Below are 24,616 nucleotides of genomic sequence, written 5' to 3'. Positions count from 1 at the left end.
ATTCTCTGCAGTTCTTTGTTTCAACTACATACAATAATAATACCTTACCCATTTATAACGGACAATCAGCAATTAGAGACATAATTTCAACCCCCTCCCCTCCCTTGTGGTCCGTTATAACAAGGGTTTACTGTGTTGCGAGCACCTTCGGGCACCATATCTGAGGAAGGATGTGCAGACATTGGAGATGGTCCAGAGGAGGTTTACGAGAATAACTGGGGATGATTGGGCTAACATCTGAGGAGCTTATGATGGGTCCGGGACTGTACTCACTGGAATTTAGAAGGATGAGGGGGAATCTCATTGAAAGCAACCAGAAAATGAAAGGCCTAGATAGAGTGGAAATGGAAAGGACGTTTCCAGTAATCGAAGATCTAGAACCAGCCTCAGAATCAAAGGACATACTTTTAGAGGTGGAAGAATTTTTTAAGCTACATTTGGTGAATCTTGAATTCATTGCCACAGATGGCTGTGGAGGTCAAGTCATTGGATATTTTTAAGGTGGAGTTTAATAGGTTCTTGATTAGTAAGGGCATCAAAGGTTACAGTGAGAAGACAGGGAATGAGAAGGAAAAAATGATTGGCCATGGTCGAATGGCAGAGCAGACTCGATGGGCTAAATGGCCTAACTGTACATCTCTGCCTTATGGAACTGTATCTCTCCTGTATCCACCCATCACCTGCCAGGCTTTTTCCCACTCCCACCTCACTTTTCTGACTTTCTCCACCCAACTACAATCAGTGTAAAGAACGGTCCCCACCCGAAATGTCGCTTGTCCATTCTCTCCACAGACGCTGCCCTCCAGCACTGTGTTTTGCTCATGATTCCAGCATCTGCAATTCCTTGTCTCCATTGAATTGTAATCTTAATATGAGAATAAATTCATTAAATCTAGCTAAATCCAAGCATATCACTGTTACTGAAAGCTGTTATTAAATGAATTGTGATTTGGACATTTATTGCTTTTCATTATTGCTAGATCAAATATATGGAACTTCCTGTCTAACAACACTCTTTGTTTCGCCTCATCTTCAAAAAAGAGGCTCACCATCGGCTTCTCAAGAACTATTGGGGTTGAGAACTACTGGACTTGGCAATGATGTTGAAAAACTTCCTGTGAATTTATTAAGACTTGTTTGCAAGTCTGTTTCCTTGTTCTGATGAATCCTGGCTTTAAGAGGTTGCTTAAGGTGTGCAAGAAAGGGCAAATATTAAGAAATTATGATATTAACATCATGTTTAAAAGTTTCCAAACAATTAAAATGAGAAGTTTTAAAGAAGATAAATACATGAAAAACCTAAAAATCTATAAAAACAATGAACAAAAGTAATTTTTTTTAAATGGATTTGACCTCCATCTACAGACTGACAGTCCCCATTGAAATGGTTAAGATCTCCATTATAACCTCAGCACTTATCAGCTTGTCAGTGGGTCCATACAAGTCTAGTGTGACAACATCCAAACACCAGTATTCCCAGGAAATTTTTATTTCCCTTTTTTTGGGAGCACAGTGCGTACACTGGTCCCATGCTGGTTATGGCTGTAATGTTTCAAATGTGCCTCTTCATTGAGAGCTCTTAATGGTACAACTGAGGTGACTAATTACCATCCAATTTGTGATAAATTTGCAAAACCAAATCAAATTCACCATTTGTGGGAGATTTTCATAATCCAGTATTTCAGCAAACTAGACGTTTATTAATTCAACATATCGTGAACACTTCAAAGATTTTTCTAGTATAACAATATTTGCTCGAAGAAGGGTGGCATGATGGCGCAGTGGTAGAGGTGCTGCCTTACAGCGCCGGAGACCCGGGTTCGTTCCCGACGACGGATGCTGTCTGTACGGAGTTTGTACGTTCTCCCCGTGACCTGCGTGGGTTTTCTCCGAGATCTTCGGTTTCCTCCCACATTCTAAATCTTTGTCCAGGTATGTAGGTTAATTGGCTTGGTAAATGTAAAAACTGTCCTAGTATGTGTAGGATAGTGTTAATATGCGAGGATTGCCAGTCGGCGCGGACCCGGGGGCCGAAGGGCCTGTTTCCGTGCTGTATCTCTAAAGTAAATTAAACTAAAGCAAATGATAGAAATGTAATCGTCTATTTTACAATTGTATTACTTGGGCAATCACAATTTTATCTCTTACAGAGCTTAAGAATTTGAGCTTTATTTATGTTGTTATTTTTAAACTATGTTAATCTATGTTAATCTTATGTATGCCATTTGATATCAGTTTTTATCTGCTATTTCTGTGCACAAAGGCACAGAAATATTCCTGGTTATTTAATGTTGCTTATGTCTGGCGGAGAAAATATCACTGCTCACTACGTAAATAAAGTTGTATACAAAATATTATAGTCTAGAGTAGATAGATCTGAGCAAAATATGAAAAATATATAGCTGCAATTGCTCACATCTGAAACAAAAACAGAAAATGCTGGAACAATATGGGGTCAAGCAGCACCTGTGGAAATAAATAGAATTGGAGATTAGAAACAGAAAATAGGTGCAGGAGGAGGCCATTCGGCCCTTTGAGCCAGCACCGCCATTCATTGTGATCAAGGCTGATCGTCCCCAATCAATAACCCGTGCCTGCCTTCTCCCCATATCCCTTGATTCCACCACCCCCCTAGAGCTCTATCTAACTCTCTTAAATCCATTAAATCCAATCTCTCTTAAGCTACTTCCCCTCAGCCATCAGGCTATTAAACCTGGCTCGGACAAAACTCTGATTATTAGCAACCACTTTCTGTTATTTGCACTACCAGTTTATTTATTCATGTGTGTATATATTTATATCATGGTATATGGACACATTTATCTGTTTTGTAGTAAATGCCTACTATTTTCTGTGTGCTTAAGCAAAGCAAGAATTTCATTGTCCTATACAGGGACACATGACAATAAACTCACTTGAACTTGATCCAGTGATTTGGCCTCCACTGCCATCTGTGGCAGGGAATTCCACAAATTCACAACTCTCTGGGTGAAAAAGTTTTTCCTTACCTCAGTCCTAAATGGCCTACCCTTTATTCTAAGACATTGGCCTTTGCATAAAAATATAAATAGGGTGATTTTTTAATTGCTTGAGGTAGAATTGGTTACATTTCATAACCGATTAATTAGCTTGTGTGAATTGTTAGCAACGTTGTCAATTCTGATACACAAATTTGATTTTTTTCTTCAATGCAACACTGAAAAAACAACCTCCATTGAACGTTTACATTCTTACATAGAGTCATGGAGCATGGTAACGAGCCCTTCAGCCCAACTTGCCCATGCTGACCAAGATGTCCCATCTACACCAATCCCATCTGCCCTCATTTGGCTCAATCTTCTAAACCTTTCCTATCCAAATGTCTGTTAAATATTGTAGTACCTGCCTCAACTACCTCCTCCGGCAGCTCATTCCATATATCCACCACCCTCTGTGTGAACTATTTGCCACGCGGGGTCCTATTAAATCTTTCCCCTCTCACATTAAACCTATGTCTTCTAGTTTTCGATGCTCTGGGTAAAAGATTCTGTGTATCTACCCTATCCATTCCCCTCATGATCTTGTACACCTCGATAAGATCACCCCTCAGCCTCCTGTGCTGCAAGGACTAAAGTCCTAGCCTGCCAAACATCTCCCTACAGCTCAGGCCTGAGAACATCCCTATTAATCATCTCTGCACTCAGCTTAACATCTTTCCTATAGCAAGGTGACCAAAACTGAACATAGTACTCCAAATGTGGCCTCACCAACATTTTATACAAGTGTAACATTATATTCCTACTTCTATACTCAGTTCCCTGACTGATGAAGGCCAATGTGACAAAACCCTTCTTGACCACCCTATCTACCTGTGACGCCACTTTCAAGGAATAATGACCTGCACTCCTAGATTCTTCTGCTCTGCAACAGTCCCCAGAGCCTGCCATTCCCTGTGAATGTCCCGCTCTGGTTTGACTTCCCAAAATGGAGCACCTCGTAATTATCTGTATTAAACATTATTAACCATTCGTCAGCCACCTGCCCAACTGATCAAGATCCTGCTGTAATGTTTGATAGCAATCTTCGCCATCTACACTTTAGTGTCATCTGCAAACTTACTAATCATGCCTTGTACTTTCTCATCCAAATCGTTGCTTGAAACCACAAACACCAATGCACCCAGCACCGATTCCTGAGGCGTACCACTCGTCACAGACTTCCAGTCTGAAAAACAACCTTCCACCATCACCCTCTGCTTCCATCCACAAAGCCAGTTTTTTATCCAGTCGTCTAGCTCTCCAGAGCAACAATGTGGTACCTTATCCGTCGCTGCCCTAGCAGCTGCGGCTCGCCTGCATTCCATTCGTCTTTCTTTTTTTGTTTTCTTTTTGTCTCGTTGTCAGTTTATTTTCGGTTTATTTTAGTGTATATGTGTGAGGGGGGGTGGGAGAAACTTGTTCTAGTCTCTTCCTTCGGGGGGGGGATGCAACCTTTTCTTGTCGTATCCCCCGTCTTCATCTCCGTCTGCGCTGAGGCCTAATGGCGGAGCTGGCGGCCTCCAACTGGGACCAACCTCGAGGCTCCGGAGACAGAGCCAGCCAGGACTTACCAACACGAGGCTGGCCAACTTCAGGGTTGTGGTGGCGTTGCGGCGGCGGCGACCCGACTTCGGGGCTGTTGCAGTGGCGGTGACCGGACTTCGGAGGCTCGGCCGCGGGCCCAGTGGACAACATCGTCGGGAGCTCGCAGGTCCCAGGTTGGCGACCTGGTTTTCCGGAGCTCCCGCAACTGCTTCGTCCGCTGGACTGGAGGGTGGCAGCTTCGACCGCCCCGGGCCGCAGAGTTTGAACGGGGCCCGTTCGCGGAGCTCGGATTCGGCCGCGGGACTTACCATCACCCGGCGGGGGGCCCAACATCAAAAGCCTGGATCGCCTCAATGCAAAAGAAGAACAAGGAGGGAAGAGACAAGGACTTTAAGACTTTTGCCTTCCATCACAGTGAGGAGGGCCTGGTAGACTCACTGTGGTGGATGTTAAATTTGTGTTTATTGTGTGTTCTATTATTTTATTCTATGTTATGACTGCAAGGCACGAAATTTCGTTCAGACTGAAAAGTCTGAATGACAATAATGGATACTTGACTTGACTTGATCAAAGGTTGCTGATCCTTACTGAAATTCATTTTGTCCATATTTAATGATGATTCATATATTTCAGCCAGGGTGCCTTGAATTTCATCTCTAACTTTCCACAGTATCCTCTGATATTTCTGATCAGGCCTGGGAGATTTAAAATGCTTTAGGGACGTTCAGCACCACCTGGACCATAGTACTGACTATCCTCAAGACACTTTGATTAACTGTTCCAAATTCCCCAGTCTTTGTACAATAAAAACGGGGTAGAAATACTAATTGCGGACTTTGTCCATCTCCTGTGGCTCCACATAGAGATGACTGCTGTGGTTTCTGAAGGGACCTATTCTCTCTCTTGTTGTCCTCTTTCTCTTAATGTAAATTCTCTTTGGATTTTCCGTAATATTATCTGCAATGCCATCTCCTGCCCCCTTTTTGCCTTCCTGATTTTCTTCCTAAGTATGCTCCTCAGTTCCCAAACTCCAGGGATGCCCTTTATCCCAGCTGTCAATACCTGTCCCATGCCTCCTCCTTTTCCCTGGCCAGAGCCTCAATTTCTCTTGTCATCCAACCTTCTTTACACTGAAGATAGATACAAAATGCTGGAGTAACTCAGTGGGTCAGACAGCATCTCTGGAGAAAAGGAATAGGTGACGTTTTGGGTCGAGACTGTTCCTTACATTAGCCTGCCTTGTCTTCCCTCTAACAGGAACATGCATGCCCTGAACTCTTGTCACCAAACCTTTAAAAGTATCCCACTTTCTGGACCTTCCTTCGTTTGCAGACAGCCTACTCCAATCAAGTTGAGCAAGTTCCTATCTAATACTATCAAACTTGGCCTTGCTCCAATTCAGAAATTTAACTTCTGGGTCAGCCTTGTCTTTATCCAGTAGTTTTTAGACCCAAAGGGATCACCATGAACAGTTCAGTCATTTGCCCTTCTCAATTTCCTAAGAGTAGATCCAACTCTGCCATCTCCCATATAGGACCCTCTACATATTGCCTGAGAGAACTTTCCTGAATACATTTGACAAATTCCACCTCATCTAAGCCTTTTGCACTATGATAGTTCCAATCTATATTGGAAAAATAAAAACTCCCCTACTGTGCCAACCCTATTGGTCTTGCAGTTTCTGCAATCTCCTGGCATATTTGCTTTCAAATTCCCATTGACTCTTTGGGACCTATAGCCCAACAAGGTAATCATTCCCTTTATATTTTTCAGCTCCACCCATATAACCTCAGTGGATCAATCATCACTAACGTCATCTCAGAGTACTGTCCTGACATTCTTATGAAAGCAACAACTCACCCCTTCTTAACCAGCATCGCTATCTCTTCTGTAGCACCGGTACCTTGGAACATTAAGCTGCCAGTCCTGTCCCTCTCATAGCCAGGATTCCATAAAGGCTACAACATCCCAGTCACACTTTAGCTTTGATGTTGTAAATTAAAGACCTAGATGTTTAAATTTAGTATATTGTCCCGTCTAAAGTGAAAAGCTGTTGTTGCGTGCTAACCAGTCAGTGGAAAGACAACACATTATTCTAAACGAGCCATCCTAAACGAGCCATCCACAGTGTACGGATATACACGACGAAGGGAATAATGTTTAGTGCAAGATGAAGCCAGTAAAGTCCGATCAGAGAATGTCCGAGGTCTCTAATGGTGGGTTGTAGTTCAGGACTGCCTCTAGTTGTTGGTAGGATGGTTCAGTTGTCTGTTAACAGCTGGAAAGAAACTGTCCCTGAAAACACTTTGTGTTATGTGTGTTGACACTCAGAGTAGTGCAAAGGAGGTAACCTCCTATCTGGTACAATAGATTAGAGTCACGCTTTAAGTTTCTGTGGCACAATACAAAACTGACTCTATGTCCTTACTATAATGAATTTGACACTGCTCATTAATTGTTTCTAGGCGATCTAAAGTCACCGACGCCAAACGTCACCCTCATTTGCTTGCGACGAAAGCTGTTCCTGGTGAAATTTGAGTGCTCCGTGGCCGGATTCGCTGACTAAGGAGCGCATGCGTCGTGGTAACTCGTTCACTTGAATGGGTGGGTTCGTGCAGAGAAAGCAATTCTGCCGGAAGGCCAAAAACAAATAGAAGCGCAAAACAATTTTGCAATAGATGGATTACTGCATAAACTGGTTGCCTCAATTACAATTCAGCCTTGACCATTTCGGATCAGATGTTGATCTGGTTTGCACTGAATCGCTGTCACACCACAAAACCAAAATGGTATTTTCTTTCACGTCAGTTCTCGCTTTTACCAAGCGTTTCCCAATAAGGCATGCCTGGATCCCGGTTAGGAATTGCAACCTTGCATCTTGCACACACACTGAGACAAGAAGTAAGTAATCATCTTGGCATTCCAACAATTTTCTGTTCCCACTTAATTGTCTTTTAAAGCTTGAATAGATAGATACATTGTTTTCAATATTATTCGAGTAGTCTAATTCTGAGATGCTCTTTTTAGTCAATTAAACTAGCGTCTCGCCCAAAGTTTGGATTTAAAAATGTGTTTTAAGTTAATTTGGTTTGCCTCTGTCGTTACATCTGTGCGTACCGTCAGCAATTTTCATACGTTTATTCGAGGAAGCAACCATCTGTGATCTGCTGACGGTTACCTTCAGATTCAATGTTTTCATTCATCTTTCTTCCCAGAAGAATGGCAGAATTGCACACCAGTCTCAAACGGGGCCCGGCAATCTCCGATTGACCTAAGCTCTGTCAGGAGTGTGTATGATGCACAACTGGAGCCTTTACACATCTCGTATGACCCAAATAGTTGCCTTCGAATCAGAAACAACGGCTATTTTTTCCAGGTGGAATTTGAAGACTCCAAAGACAGCTCGGGTAAGAGGAATTATATACTCTTGAGTTGTTAATGTCTAAAAGGTTACATTGAGAGTAAGGGTCACATAGCTTTGGGGCAAAGTTACAAAATATTATTTACCATTCTGATAGAATATTGAGTTAAACATTTAACCATGTGCTTCTCCACCTTTACTGCCATACTTGTTGAATGTTTCCAGCACCTTCAGTTTTAAATGTAATTTCCTGCCAGATCCTGGATACAAAACGTACTACATGTGTATTAATTCGGTGAATTATAAAACATCAGAAGAAATTACATTAACAATATTAATTGCCAGAGTTCACCATTTGAAAGATGTCAGACAATTTCAGCAGACCCAAAGATGCTGTTTTATTTGAAGTTTAGTTTAGTTTATTGTCAAGTGTAGTGAGAAGCTTTTGTTGCATGCTAACCAGTCAGCAGAAGGACAAAACATGTTTACAATCGAGCCATTTACAATGTATAGATGCATGATAAGGGAATAACGTTTAGTGCAAGGAAAAGCCAGCAAAGTCTGATCAAGGATAGTCCAAGGGTCACCATGAGGCACTGCTCTCTGGTTGTGGTAGGATTTTGTAATGTTTTGTAATTGAATTATTTGTACGAGTTTGTTGTATGGGTCTGGTACGTTTCAGGTTTGTATTTCAGCTTGCTTGGAGGAGTTTCCCTTGTTTTGCATTCAACTTACTGCAAGTGTTGTTGTAACTGCCAGCAACCCCACAGTGCTAATAGCCTCCGGCTGCTTCTCGCTATTTGACTGTTTTGATGGAAAAACATCTTGATTTAAGGCGAATGAGAACATTTTTACAATTTAGAGCCAAAGTCAACCCCTTCAACATGTGATTCAACTTGTGCCTTTACTGTATGTGGTCCATATACCTAAATAATACAATATTCCACGCTTGGATGTCAAGATCCATGGCTAGAATTGCTCCACCTGGAAATGTTGTGGAACAAGATTATTTCAAGCAACAACAACAGCAGATATGCTTGCTAATAGACAGTTCATGTGTGTAATCGGGTGACAGGTGCAGAGTTTGGCTGGATGAGTTTTCTTGCTACTTTCCAATAGAAGGCAGCGAGCACCTATGATGTTGAGCTGCAATCATTCAAGTATAAAATGTTATTATCAATAGTTTATGTATGGCCCTGATGTGATATGAATTCACGATTGCTTTATGGAATGTTTTCACAGGTAGATTTTGAATTTTCCCCCTTTTGATAAAACTGAAAATCCAAGCTCATAATTTTAGCTACATTTATGCTGAAATGTATTTTCCCCATAAGCTTCCCCTTTTGTTAAGTGTATGTCTTTTACAGCATTATGTCATTTGCAAAAAAGTTTCCATGAATCCAGGGAGAGCTTGCTAACTGGATACAAAATTGGCTTTATGGTAGGAAGCAGAGAATGGTGGTGGGAACCTGTTTTGGGACTGCAGGCCTGTGACTGCAGGTGTGCCTTAGGGATCATTGCTGGCCCTAGTGCAATGATTTGAATGCGAATATACAAGGCGTGATAAATAACTTTTCAGATGATACTAAAATACTTGGTATCATAGACAGTGAAGATGGTTATCAAGAATTACAGCGGGATCTTGATCAGCTGGGCAAATGGGCTGAACAATGGTAGTTTAATTCAGACGTGAGTGAGGTGTTGTATTTTGGCAATTCAAACCATCAGGACAAGATGTTCACAGTGAACGGTAAGGTCTTGGGGAATGTTGTAGAACATAGATCTTGGAAATTCAAGTCCCTGAAAATGCCATCTCAGTAGATACATTAATAAAGAAGACTTGCTGGCCTTCATCAGTCAGGGAGTTGAGTATTGAAGTGGGAAGTTATGTTTTAGTTGTACAAGATGTTGGTAAGGCTACATTTGGAGTATTGTGTTCAGTTCTGGTATTCCTGCTGTTCCTTGTGGGAATAACATAGAGGCTCAATGACTGATCAAAGTGTGAGTGATTCAGAGAATTAAAGCCACATTTGACTGGTCGGTTGGGATTTAATTAAGGTGTTCTGCAAAAAGGTAATTCAATCAGTATTCGCTTTTCCGATGTAGAAGAAAGGAAATCATAAACACTAAAGCAATACTTCAGATTGTAATTAAATACTGCTTCATCTTGCAGCACTTTCTGGGAGCCTGAAAGGTGAGAAGCGGTGAGGTTCAAAGGAAGATGTTGTAACTTTCACAGTTCCTTAGAAAGTTAATGAGAATGGTTCATGGAGATAGAAGAGTGCACGAGGGAGTCATGGAAATAATGTTCCCTGTGGAATTCTTAAGGGATGGGGACGATGAGTCTGGCGGTGGAAATTCCTTTTGTATTACATTAGTACAAACAGATAGGGTAGATGCACAGAGTTCTTTATCCAGAGTAGGGTAGTCAAGAAACAGAGAACATGGTTTTAAGATGAGAGGAGAGAGATTTAATGGGAATCTGAGGGGCAACATATGTAATGAGCTGCCAGAGGAAGTAGCTGAGGCAAAAACTATAACAATATTTAAAAGACATTTGGATAGGTAGATGGATAGGAAAGGTTTAAAAGGATATGGGGCAAACTGGGCATGTGGGACGTGTAGATGATAATAATAATAATGGATGGGATTTATATAGCACCTTTCTAATACTCAAGGCGCTTTACATCGCATTATTCATTCACTCCTCAGTCACACTCGGTGGTGGTAAGCTACTTCTGTAGCCACAGCTGCCCTGGGGCAGACTGACGGAAGCGTGGCTGCCAATCTGCGCCTACGGCCCCTCCGACCACCACCAGTCACTCACACACATTCACACACAGGCAAAGGTGGGTGAAGTGTCTTGCCCAAGGACACAACGACAGTATGCACTCCAAGCGGGATTCGAACCGGCTACCTTCCGGTTGCCAGCCGAACACTTAGCCCATTGTGCCATCTGTCGGCTTCTTGGTTGGCGAAGGCAAGTTGGGCTGAAGGGCCTGTTTCTGTTCTGTATGACTCAAGTGGCCAGGGAAAAATTGAGGGAGAAAGCAAAGGTTAGCTTACTGGGAAAAGAGAGCCAGACAAGATGAAAAATATACTTTCAATATTTTTAGTTTCTATTTAGGATTAATTCTTTTTTTTTTGGATGTGTGCATTCCCAGTCCCTGACTTTCCTTTTTTCGCCAACGGGTGTTGATGGAGACTGGATCAAAAGGAATCATTTGAGCCAAACAGATGTGGTGTTGCAAAGCTAGTTGAGGAGCCAATCACATTAAAGGACTTAATTGGCAGGCAATCTGGAACAAATTTAAATATTATGCAACATCAAATGTACATACTTATAGATTTGAACCATTTTAGCCACATGTCTTGTGATGTAAGAAAGTTACATTTCAAGTATTAGATTTGGAGGATTAGATCATTTGCACATTGCTGAGCAGCCCATTAAAATTCACTTTAATGTTCGTGTAATTTAGCATTAATGTTCAAAATATTTTATAGTGTAAGTACCTTGAATTCATTTTGCAGCTCAAGTTGGTTAATTTTCATAGTAAAGGTCTTTAATGTTAGATGTACTGGATCACAGCTCGGGGAATTGTTGCGGTAAGACAGCTACAAAATTGAAAATTGCTATCAATTTCAACTGATTTTCCATTATCACCCAAAATGTAGGTACATATTAATGTATTAATTAATAAAATACATGTATAACTTTAGGAGCTTTTAGCAAAATATGTTGTGAATGTAGTTCCAAAAAATGCAGATATTTAATATTTGAACAAGCTGAATTAAAATGTATGGAATGACTAATGCTCCTGACAGAAATGTGTTTGGTAACTAACTTCATTCTGAAAACATCACATGAAAGAGAAAATATGTAGATGGAAGATTCTAGAATGTAATATGAAGGAATTATATTGTTCAGTTAGTCACCCTGTTATAGGAAAGATGTTGTTAAGCTGGAAAGAGTGCAGAGAAGATTTACGAGGACTTTGCCAGGACTCGAGGGCCTGTGCTATAGGGAGCGATTGAGCAGGCTAGGAGTTTATTCCTTGGAGCACAGGAGGATGAGGGGAAATCTTATAACTAGTATTTTACCCAGAGTAGGAGAATCAAAAACCAGAGGACATGGGTTAAGGTGAGGGGGGAAAGATTCAATAAGAACCTAAGGGGCACAAAGGGTGTATGGAAAAAGGTATATGGAATGAGCTGCCAGAGGCAGGTACTATCACAACGTTTAAAACATTTGGACAGGTACATGGATAGGATAGGTTTAGAGGGTTATGGGACAAACATAGGTAGATGGGGCATGTTGGACTGCGTGGGCAAGTGGGGCCGAAGGGCCTGTTACCACACTGTATGACTCCATGATTCTATGACAAAATGGCAAATATTTGCTGTTTATTGAAAATAACTATAAGATGAAATAAAGTTGATTTTTTTTTCATTCACTAATCTTTCCATGGTATACTATTGTGCCCTTAATTATCTTGTTTTGTAATGGCCATTCATAATTGGTTGTGACTTTTACAATGGCAGGTTTCCAGTTGCAGATCACAACTTGATGCCTCAAGATTTGATCATTCTTCCAAATAATTACTGCTCAAATTCCCAACTTTTGGTATTATTTGTTGTCGCTTTAATTCATCAATGCACCTATTCTAATGTCTGTCTTTAGTTTTTCTCATTGTTACAACAAAATCCAATACAAACTTGATGAACAGGGCCTCCTGACTGTTTCTAACTGGACATTAGACTTTAGACTCTGGAGATACAGCGGGGAAACGGGCCCTTCAGCACATTGACCAACGATCACTAGCACTATCCTCAGTACTAGAGACAATTTACAATTTTTACCAAAGCCAATTAACTAACAAGCCTGTACATCTTTGGAGTGTGGGAGGAAACTGAAGCATCCGGAGAAAACCCAGGGAGAATATACAAACTCCATATGGACAGCACTTGTAAACGGGATCGAACTCAGGTCTCTGGCCCTGTAAGGCAGCAACTCTACCGCGACGCCACTGTGCCGCCCCGACATGCTATACAATGTTCAGGATTCAACAGTGAGAGCATTTTCAGATAACTGGCTTTTCCAATTTATATAAAACAGGCCAATAATATTGGCCATGCTGCTGCTGCACCCGCTGAGTTTCCCATGCTGCTGCACCCGCTGAGTTTCCCATGCTGCTGCACCCGCTGAGTTTCCCATGCTGCTGCACCCGCTGAGTTTCCCATGCTGCTGCACCCGCTGAGTTTCCCATGCTGCTGCACCCGCTGAGTTTCCCATGCTGCTGCACCCGCTGAGTTTCCCCAGCAATTTTGTGTACCTCCAATAATATTAACTGTTTTTCACTCTCTTACTGGGCATTTCCAGCATTAGGATATTTTGTTATCACATGAACTTCTTAATGCAGTTTAATATCAATGTCAAAGTGCAGTCAACATGGATCTTTAAAAGATTCATGGGTTGGTTACGCTTCAAAGGATTCATGCGTTCTGAAAAATATTTGTGTCTCGTTAGTTTTGATGATTAATCTAGGAAGCCATCTATCTATCCACAACTATGAAACTACTTGTGATATGTATAATTAACTTTGTATGTACTTGGTTAATAAACAGATGTTATCAGACCATGTGAGTTTGCAGTTTTAACATTGTGTCCTTGAACACGTAACTGGCTGGTGCACATGATGAGAATAACATTTAACAAAGTTTAATTGAACATTATTGTAATTTTTATCTTTTAAATCCCCATGAGAATCTGGCAAAGATAACCTGGAGATAATTGTACCAGTATGCATTGGTCTCATCGGCACTGTCTCTTTTCTCACTTTCAAGCAATTTAGTATATCTAGTCTGTAGATGGTGGAAATCTGGAATAAAAAATGTAAGTTGGTAGCCTTTTTGTAAAGAAAGAGTTAACCTTTCAGGTTGAAGGTCATTTGGAACAATTGCATACATATAGGTAAAGGGACAACCAGATTTTCACCCTGAAACAATCATTTTGGTTCTCTATCCACGGGTGATGCTTGACCTCCTGAGTAATTCCAGGTATTTCTGTTTTTATTGTGCATAAGACATTATTGTACATAATGTACATATACTACATGAATTCTTACTCAAAAGAACACAAAGCGCTGGAATAACTCTGCAGGTCATGCAGTATATCTGGAGAACATGGACAGATGACGTTTCGGGACAAGACCCTTCTTCAGTCTGAATTTAAGGGAGGTGGGTGGAGAAGAAAGCTGGAAAAGGGGGGAGGCAGGACAAAGCATGTCAGGTAATAGGTCAATCCAGGTGAGGGGGGGGACTTGATAACAGGTGGTTGGAACAAAGGCCAGAGATAAGAACAGCAGGTTTGAAGAGTTGCAGATTGTCAAGCCAAGGGGAGGAAAGTAGTGGGGCGGGGTCAGGGGTGGAGGGGAGAAATAGGTGGGAGTCAAGGGGAGGGGGGGGGGGGGGAGAGAGAGAGAGGGCAAGGGTGCGGGCGAATAGCGGTGGACCCGGTCAGTTAGAGGGTATCTAAAACTAGAGAATTCCATGTTCATTCCATTGGATTGTAAGCTACCCAAGCAGAATATGAGATGCTGTTCCTCCAGTTTGTGTGTGGCAATGGAGGAGGCCCAAGACAGAAAGGCCATTGTGTGTCATTTCTGAAATTTTGATCTGTTAGAGTTTGGAGGCAGAACATCAATTTCTGTCTTTAAAGAACAAATGTCATAACTTTTCAAACCAAATTAACTTTCCTTAATTTTCATTTTGCATTGCAAATGAAATCATTTTCAAAGAGCAGAAATCCACATATGTTTTCAACACAGCCAGATTCTATGTTTGAACATTAGCAGTAGAGAAACCGATTTTGTACAATGATTAACAGACTTAGCCTCTTGTTGTTTTTGTAAGAACTCATGACCACATATGAATAAGCCGGTTCTGAATCCAAACAATCAGGTCGTCGTGAACCCTGTGCGTTTTAATCTTTTGGATCATGCTACCATTGGGGACTTTATCAAATGCCTTGCTAAAATCCATGTAGAAAACATTCACCATTCTATGATCATCAATCACCTATGCCAACTCCTGAAAATAAACTCGATCAAGTTGGTGAGACATGATCTGCCGTTTACAAAGCTATGCTAACTGTTCTTAATTAGCCCATTCACTTCCAAATGGCAGTAAATACTCTCCCAAAGAATCTTCTCAAGCTCAATGACCTATAATTCACTGGATTATCTCTACTTCCCGTCTTAAACAAAGGAACAACATTGGGCACTCTCCAGTCTTTCCAGACCTCGCTTGTGGCTAGAGAAGTTGCAAAGATCTTCGCCAAGGCTCATGCAATGGGCGGCACGGTGGCGCAACGGTAGTTACTGCCTTACAGCGCTTGCAGCCTATAGACCTGGGTTCGATCCCGACTACGGGTGCTGTCAGTATGTAGTTTGTACTGTCTCCATGTGACCCCGTGGGTTTTCGCTGAGATCTTCCGTTTCCTCCTGCACTCCGAAGACGTACAGGTCTGTAGGTTAATTGGCTTGGAATAAGTGTAAATGGTCCCTAGTATGTGTAGGATAGTGTAAGTGTGCAGGGATCACTGGTCAGTGCAGAATTCGGTAGGTCGCTATATCTCTAAAACGAAAAAGTAAAACAATCTCTTCTCTTGCTCTCTTAACCCGTGATAGATCCCATCAGTTTCTCCACCTTAAGGCCCTTTATGTGCCCCAACACCACCACCTTGATCTTAAACTGCCTTTGCATGTTTGTGATCCCCATACTGATCTTATTGTCTTCCATTTTCTTCACCTATGAATACAAAGTACTATACTCGTTTAGTGCCTTGCCATATCCTCTGACTCCAAGCACAAAATCACTCCTTTATCCTTGGTTAGCCTTTTGCTTTTACTGTATGTATAAAATACCTTAGGATTTGTTTTAACTCGTCAAAAACATTTCATGAACCCTTTTGGGCCTTCTAATCATCTATCTACATGTCCTTTCCTACTTTCTCTATACTCCCTAAAGGCCATTTCTGTAGAACATGGATGAATGACGTTTCAACTCGGGACCCTTCTTCAGATGTATCCCGACATGAAACGTCATCTATCCATGTTATCCAGGAATGCCGCATGACTCTGAGTTATTCCTACACATTGTCTTTTTACGTAAACCAGCGTTGGCTATTCCTTGTGTCTCCTCGAAGGCCATGTCTAATTTTATCTTCTCAAGCCTTAAATACAATTCCCATCTCTTTTTGACCGTTTAATACCTCATTGGTCGTCCGAGGTTCTTTTACCTTGCCATCCTCATCCCTCCTCCTTACTGGAACAGGCCAGTCCTGAGCTTTGATCAACTGGTCTTTAAACTATTCTCACATGTCAGATGCAGACTTTCCCAACAGCACCCAATTTACTAATTGCTCCCAATTTACTCTCCCTAGCAACTCCCTCATAACAATGTCATTTGCCTAATAACAATCCTAAAACTTTTGTTCACTATCCCCAATATGTTGTTCCACTGAAACACCAGTCACCTGGCCAGGCTCATTTCCCCAATATCAGGTTCAATATGGTCCATCCTCAATTTGGACTGTCCACATACTGTTTTACAAAGCCATCTAGGATACACCTAACAAATACCTTCTAAGGCAGGGGAATCAAGAATCAGATGACATAGGTTTAAAGTGAGAGGGGAAAGATTTAATCGAAAACAACAAAGCTCTGACTGTTGAACTGCCAGTCATTTTGTTCTCACAACTTGGTCTCCATTATGGCACAATATCATAATTCCTAACACTGATCAAGGTTCTAAGTTCATATACTTTACCCACGATTCTCTTTGCTTTGTTAAGTTACCAGCATGAAGCCAAAAATGATATCTTACCCCATTAGGCTGGTAGAAAACAAACTCCTCATTCCGTGTTAATTGTTTGGAAGTTAATTTCTTCATGGTGACTGCGGACCAGGTGATTTCCACCAACACAATTTCTGCGATACCTCATTTTTACATAGAGGAGGACGCCTCCTATTTCTTGAGACCCAGTGTGGTCAGTTTCTTTAATTAAACTATGAAGTCAATGTATATGTTAATAGATTTTTGAATCCATGACCATGCTCAGGGAATCGTTTTCTCAATAAAGGTAAACCATTTAACCTTTGTATTATGTTCACACACCACATAAATAGGTTAAAGCAGAGAGTGTACAATTAATACCATGTTCCATATAACGTTTTTTTTCTTAAGATTAATGGAGGGATGTCATTAAGTAGGAAAGGGTGCAGAGGAGATTCACCAGGATGTTACCTGGTCTTGCGGGCTTGAGTTATAGGCTGGAACATTTTCCTTGGAGCATAGGAGGCTAAGGGACAACCTTATTGATAAATGAATGCTCATAAAAGGACACAAAGTGCTGGAGTAACTCAGCAGATCAGGCAACATCTCTGGGGAACACGGATGGGTGATGTTTTGGGTCTTCTTCTTCTGTAATAACCAACACTTTGTGTCCTTTTGTGTATTAACTAGTTTGTGTAGTTCTTTGTTTCTACAAATGGACATTCACAGTCAGTTTCCCACGGTAGAGGTTTCAAAAACTAGAGGGCCTAGGCTTAAGATGAGTGAGAAGTGATTTAAGAGGGACCTCAGGGACAACTTTTTCCATTCAGAGGATGGTCCTTATCTGGAATGAACTGCCAGCGGAAGCTACAGATGCAGATACAGATACAATTATTAAAAGACTTGTGGATACATTTTGGATATCTATCAGGGATAGATAGGGTTTAGAGGGATATAGGGCAAATGCAGGCAAATGGGACTGGCCCAATATGCCAACTTGGGCGGCATGGACAAGATGGGCTTAAGGGTCTGTTTCCATGCTGTACAGCTCTGTGACTGAGATATGTCCTTTGCCCCCACTGGTTCCCTCTGGTTCTTGAACTCTGCTAATGTGAACAATCTCTCTATTTATTCTATGCACAGGTCATAATCTTGGACACTTCCATCAAATATTGTTTCAACCTCTGTATCTAGCAGGAGAACAGACCCACTTTCTTCTGTAACTTGTAACTGCAATCCCTTATCCCTAGAACATTATAATTAAAATGTCCTTAATCATCTTGGTCTCGTGCATCCTTTCTAAATTGTGATATCCAGCATTGGATGCAGGACACCAGTCAAGGTTAAATAGTGTCTTGCCAAGGTAATCTTCCTATTATTGTACTTCATTCTTGTATTATTCCAGAATCTCATTAGAACTGTCACTTTTTGGATTTATGGCTGAACCCCATAGAATATTTAGTCTATATTCTGTTAAATTCTTTCTGGGTGACAACATATTGCTGCACGTTTGTCTCTTGAAATTACATCTGCAGTCAGTAGTTATCTTCCTCGGTGTTTATCGTATCCACAAGATTTATGCCATCTGCAAATTTTGACATTTTATTTTGTACACCTAAATCCAAGTATTAAAAAACAGTGATTTATTGTCTACCCACTGCCATTTGAATAAATTGTTTATTATGACTCTGCTTTCTGTGACTTTATACAACATTTCCTTTGCTATTTAGTCAAAAATGTAGGGGATGTTCACGACCAGCTTTACTGAATATAAGAGTCTCCACTGTTGTTGGGCAGAGGAGTTACAGGATTCAACTCTAGAGATAATGAAGGAATGCTAAAATTTTAAGGGGCCATAGAGGTGATGACATTCCCAGTTATTTATTGACCAAAACCTTGGTGATAGTGGTTATGTATTTTGGAGGTGATGTTGAAATTGCTGACAAACTGCATTTTGCTGGTGGTACATATTACAACCTGCACTTTGAGGAATTGCATGTTTGGGCTGGTGATCCGAGTACTAATGAGTGGAGAGGTTGGGGGAATCTAATTGCGGTACTGCTTGAGAGTTGTTAAAACTTCATATATCTAGGCAAGTGCTTTGTAGATGGCGGAATGGCTTTGGGGAAGCAGTAGGTGAATCAGATACTTGGCCTGTGCCTTGTGACGCTGGCCCAACTGAATTTCTGGTCAATGATCAGTGCCAAACATTTGATAATGGGGAGCGAGAAAAAGATAATTCCATTTGAAAGAGCAGTATTGTTGCTTAAACACACTGTTGTTCGTGCTGGTAATTGCTTTGCACGGAGAGCATGAATGGTGCTAGCCACCGATCACCTCATGCCTGAATGTTAGCCGTGTCTTTTGTATGTAAGCACAGGCTGTTCCTTTTTCCAACCATCTGGTTCCTAATGTAAGTTGTGAGGTTTTTGAAAGACAATTTAGGAGCTATTTTGTGTTTGATGTAGTAATCTATTTTTTTTAAAGAATTCATCACCTGACAAAATTAAATGAAAATCCAAGAGTAATTCTTCATGGTTTATTTTTGAATGCATTGTCTTGCAATACATATCACAAAATTATGTTCTGACGTGGTTTGTAATAAATTCATAGGTTCTAAGAGCAGAATAAGGCCATTCGGCCCATCAAGCCTACTCTGCCTTTCAATCGTGGCTGATCTATCTTTCCTTCTCAACCCCATTCTCCTGCCTTAGCCCCAGAACCACTGACATCCTTACTAATCAAGAATCTGTCAATCTTCATTCATTGACATGGCCTCCACAGCCGTCTGTGGCAATGAATTCCACAGATTCACCACCCTCTGACTAAAGAAATTCCTTCTCGTCTCCTTTCTCGGGTCCCACTAGTGGAAACATCCTCTCCACATCCACTGTCGAGGCATGTCACTACTCAGTATATTATACAACATTTAAGCAAATGGGATGAAATGGCTAGTTTTTTATTTCAAACTTGGCAGAGTGATGTTAGGGGAAATAATGCAAGCTGTAATTAATTTAGCATGCCAATTCCTGTGAGCTACATTTAATTCTTGAGAAGGTGATCGGTAACTTTTATCTTCTTTTCCGCTCTCTATGTACAGGTCCAGATAATCCATCAGCAACAGCATGTTGGCAGGCCAAATATACCTAGTGTTTTGGTTCATTTTGCATCTGCACTGAAATGAATGATTTTTAAAGAAATAATTACAACAATATTTATCTAAATGGTCTTTGGAATTTTTTCATTTTTGTTTTGTAGTTATTAGCAAAGGACCACTGAAAAACCAATACAGATTGAAGGAATTCCATTTTCACTGGGGTGCTGAAAATGATCGGGGATCAGAGCACACAATTAATAATCAGTTCTATCCTGCTGAGGTATGTTTTTGACACTTCCACATTTGTTCCCCAAAATTTTATTTCAAAAGCTTGGTTGAGAAAAGTTGAAGAGAATTTGCCTGAAAAATATTACATTGAATTTGTTTTCCTCCTCTATGCTGTTCAACATGCAAACAACAGGGCAAGCAAGGGTGCAGATTCTACCATAAAAAGTAATCATGAAAGGCCAGTATCATAGGATGACTATCACCCTGAGCACCAGCACACCACAGGGCTGTGTACTGAGCCCCATGCTCTACTCCCTCTTCACTCACGACTGTGTTCCTGCATTAGACTCCAACACCATCGTGAAGTTTGCAGACGACACAACAGTGATTGGGCTGATCACCAACGGTGATGAAACAAAGTACAGAGCGGAGGTGCAGAACCTGGCAGACTAGTGCGCACGTAACAACTTATCACTAAACACCTCCAAGACCAAGGAGCTGATTATTGACTTCAGGAGGTCCCATAATGGAGAATACGCCCCAATCTCCATTTACGGGGAAAGTGTGGAGAGAGTGTCCAGCTTTAAGTTTCTGGGCACTCACATTTCAGAGGACCTCACATGGTCCACCAACACCGCTGCGCTGGTCAAGGCACAGCAATGACTGTTCTTCCTGGGGACATTAAAAAAGACTGGTCTGCCCCAACAACTGCTGACAACGTTCTACCACTGCACCACAGAGAGCATATTAACGTATGGCATCTCTGTGTGGTATCTCAGCTGCACGGAGGCGGAGAGGAGAGCTCTTCAGCGCGTCATCCACAGAGCGCAGAGGATTATTGGGACACAGCTACCAGCCTTGGAGGGCATCTACCACACACGGTGCCTCAGGAAGGCCGTCAGCATCCATAAAGACTCCTCACACCCTTGTAACGGACTGTTCGAACTACTTCCCTCCGGCAGGCGTTACAAGGCCTTCTACGCCCGAACCTCCAGACTCAGAAACAGCTTTATTCCCAGAGCTATAGCGGCTCTGAACCGGCCCTGCTGAGTGCCCCCCACCCCCCCTGGACTGTCTCCCTCGGATGGTCACGTCACACAGCTTATTTATTTATTTTACTTTTCTTTTACATCGGTTGGAAGCTGCATACTAAATCTCGTTGCACTGATGTGCAATGACAATAAAAGATATTATTATTATTATTATTATTATGACATTGAAATCAGAATTAATTATCAATGTAAACATTTGCACATTAGGTATTTAGGTTGTGCTTTTGTCTGTGCTAGAACTTGCCTGTAGAATGTAATGGAATAAGGTGAGATCATTTTATTTTGTATGTTTAACTGGTTTGATTTTGGAACGAAGTAAGGATGGCATTTATTTTAAATGAAAATAGAAATTCTGAAAGCACTCAGCGGATTAAGCAGCACCTGTGAAAAGAAAACAAACTTCATATTTCAGATTTTAAAAAATGTTATAATCTATTAACAGTTTCAGAAGTAAATGAACTGAAACATCACACAGCACAGAAACCAAATTGCACGCACAGGTCCACAAACAGCAGTGGCATAAATTGCCAGACTTTTAGTTTTTAAATAATTCATCAGCAAGAACTTGGAGAGTCCTTGTGTCATTTCACCTTAAAACTAGGTCTGAGGCAAGGCAAGGCAAGTTTATTTGTATAGCACCTTTCAACAACAAGGTGATTCAAAGTGCTTTACATAAAACATTATAAGCATTGGAAAGAAACACATATAAAATGACATTTAGATGTAAAACGATTATTAGATTATTCAGATAAAATAATTACAAAATTAAAAGCAATCAAATAAAATATTGAAAATAGAATTAAACCAGGAATAGAAGTTACAGTGCAGTATAGGTAATTAATAAATTGTATTGTTTACTGAAAGGCAGCGGCAAACAGAAAAGTCTTCAGTCTAGATTTAAAAGAGCTGAGAGTTGCAGCAGACCTGCAGTTTTCTGGGAGTTTGTTCCAGATATGTGGTGCATAAAAACTAAATGCTGCCTCTCCATGTTTAGTTCTGACTCTGGGGACACAGAGCAGACCTGTCCCAGACGATCTGAGAGGTCTGGGTGGTTCGTAGCTAAGCAGAAGATCAGAAATGTATTTTGGCCCTAAACCATTCAGTGCTTTGTAAACCAACAGTAGTATTTTGAAATCAATTCATTGACAGACAGGAAGCCAGTGTAAAGACCTCAGAACTGGAGTAATGTGATCTACTTTTTTGGTCTTAGTGAGGACTCGAGCAGCAGCGTTCTGAATTAACTGCAGCTGTCTGATCGACGTTTTAGGGAGACCTGTAAAGACACTGTTACAGTAGTCGAGCCTGCTGAAGATAAATGCATGGACAAGTTTTTCCAAATCCTGCTGAGACATAAGTCCTTTAATCCTTGATATATTCTTTAGGTGATAGTAGGCTGACTTTGTGACTGTTTTTCTGTGGCTGTTGAAGTTCAGGTCTGAGTCCATGACTACTCCTACGTTTCTGGCTTGGTTTGTTGTTTTTAGCATTACCATTTGAAGCTGGGTGCTAACTTTTAATCGTTCTTCCTTGGCTCCAAAAACAATTATTTCAGTTTTTTCTTTGTTTAATTGGAGAAAATTCTGGTTCATCCAATCGTTGATTTGCTCAATGCATCTACTCAGTGCTTGTATTGGACTATAGTCTCCTGGTGATATTGTTATGTAGATTTGTGTGTCGTCTGCGTAACTATGGTAACATATTTTGATGTTTTTCATGATCTGAGCCAGTGGAAGCATGTAGATGTTAAACAGAAGAGGCCCCAGAATGGAGCCCTGGGGAACTCCACATGTTCTGGAGAACTCCACCAGCAGGCCCTTCTTCACTAGCTGCCGCACAGTCCAGTTGATCTGGCTGTTGTTGCAGCTTACGTTGTAGACCCTGGTCGACAGTGCTTTCTTCAGACTGGTGCCACTGACAGGATGTGTAGGAAAGAACTGCAGATGCTGGTTTAAATCGAAGGTAGACACAAAATGCTAGAATAACTCAGCAGGACAGGCAACATCTCTGGACCAAAGGAATGGGTGATGTTTCGGGTCTGAGTAAGGGTCTTGACCTGAAACGTCACCCATGCCTTCTCTCCAGTGATGCCACTGACAGGATGCTCTCGATCTCTTTTGGATTCCCTCCCCCTCACTTGATGCGGCTTATACCTGTCGACCATCGCTTTGTCCGCTCCCCCATCCACTGAAGCTACCTTCTCCATGGAATTTGCCAAGAAGATGCCCAGGGGAGGAGGAGGAGAAGGTGGTAATTGAGGGGGGAGCGGTTAAAGCGACGGCCAACCGGAAGAAGCGGTAGCTGGTGTGAGTGGTGGGAGCTGCACAGTGACAGAGCACGTGCTGTCGGTCGGTGACTGCAGCCTGAAGAATGCGCTGTTGGCCAGAGGCTACAACATGAGCCACAACAAGAGCCGCTCAACCAGACGGTGCAATAGCTGGTGAAGAATGGCTCGCTGGTGCACCTTGTGGAAGATGTTGGCGACTCAGCCAGGAGTTGCTCTCCTGCCTCCCTTGTTTTCCCTCACCTTCCCAGTGTCGCACTGACAGTGGCTGAAACTGGAAGAGCAATGAGACTGGGCAACATTTATATATCTATGAAGCAGAAGGGAAGCCCTCGCCATCTTTCCATTGCAATAAGACAAGTCATTTAGGAAATGGAGCCACTATTGTGAATTGTTTACATAAGTCCAAGGTTAATTAAGTCACCGAAGGCAAATGCAATGTTAGCATTCATTTTGAGAGGAATAGAATATAAAAGCAGGGATGTAATGCTGAAACTTTATAAGGCATTTGTCAGACCACATTTGGAGTATTGTGAGCATTTTTGGGCCCCATATCTCAGGAGGGATGTGCTGGCATTGGAGAGAGCCCAGAGGACATTTACAAGAATGATCCTGGGGATAATTGGGTTAATATATGATGAACATTGGGTGGAATGGGTAGTGGAGAGTATGTTTCCATTTGTGGGAGAGTCGAGGACAAGAGGGCACAGCCTCGGAATAAAATACGTACCTTTAGAATGGAGATGAGGAGGAATTTATTTAGCCAGATGTTAGTGAATCTGTGGAATTCATTGATACAGACTGTTGTGGAGGCCAAGTCATTGGGTATTTTTAAAATGGAGGTTGACGGATTCTTAGATTAGTAAAGGTGTCAATAGCTACGGGGAGAAGGCAGGAGAATGGGGTTGAGAGGGAAAGATAGAAAACCCATGATGGAATGGCTGAGTAGAACCGATGGGCCGAATGGTCTAATTCTGCTCCTTTGACTTATGAAAACACTAGTAGGGTGGAGGAGGGATGGAGAGAGAGAGGGAACGTAAGGGTTACTTGAAAATAGAGAAATCAATATTCATACTGATATTCATATGCTGCCCAAGCAAAATATGAGGTGGTGTTCCTCCAATTTGCGTTGGGCCTCACTCTGACACTGCAGGAGGCTCAGGACAAAAATGTCAGTGTGGTAATGGGAAGGGGAGCTAC

General features: G+C 41.6%; 1 protein-coding gene across 4 annotated transcripts in view; it reads left to right on the top strand.

The window, feature by feature from the left end:
* The window catches only part of ca5a (carbonic anhydrase 5A), a 60,220-nt gene that overhangs the window by 15,319 nt on the left and 20,285 nt on the right, over positions 1 to 24,616 (top strand). For 2 of the 4 annotated variants that reach the window (XM_033035643.1, XM_033035641.1), the window contains exons 2-4: positions 7,028 to 7,463; positions 7,778 to 7,969; positions 20,017 to 20,135. In XM_033035643.1, the coding sequence (XP_032891534.1) occupies positions 7,241 to 7,463; positions 7,778 to 7,969; positions 20,017 to 20,135 (534 nt within the window). In that variant the 5' untranslated portion in view covers positions 7,028 to 7,240. Of the gene's footprint in view, positions 1 to 980; positions 1,192 to 7,015; positions 7,464 to 7,777; positions 7,970 to 20,016; positions 20,136 to 24,616 lie in introns of those variants that run through there. The other 2 variants (XM_033035642.1, XM_033035640.1) reach the window with 2 other exon arrangements.

Source organism: Amblyraja radiata, chromosome 17, assembly GCF_010909765.2.
Source record: "Amblyraja radiata isolate CabotCenter1 chromosome 17, sAmbRad1.1.pri, whole genome shotgun sequence".
NCBI classification, from domain to species: domain Eukaryota; kingdom Metazoa; phylum Chordata; class Chondrichthyes; order Rajiformes; family Rajidae; genus Amblyraja; species Amblyraja radiata.
This window is presented reverse-complemented; position numbering and strand designations above follow the sequence as displayed.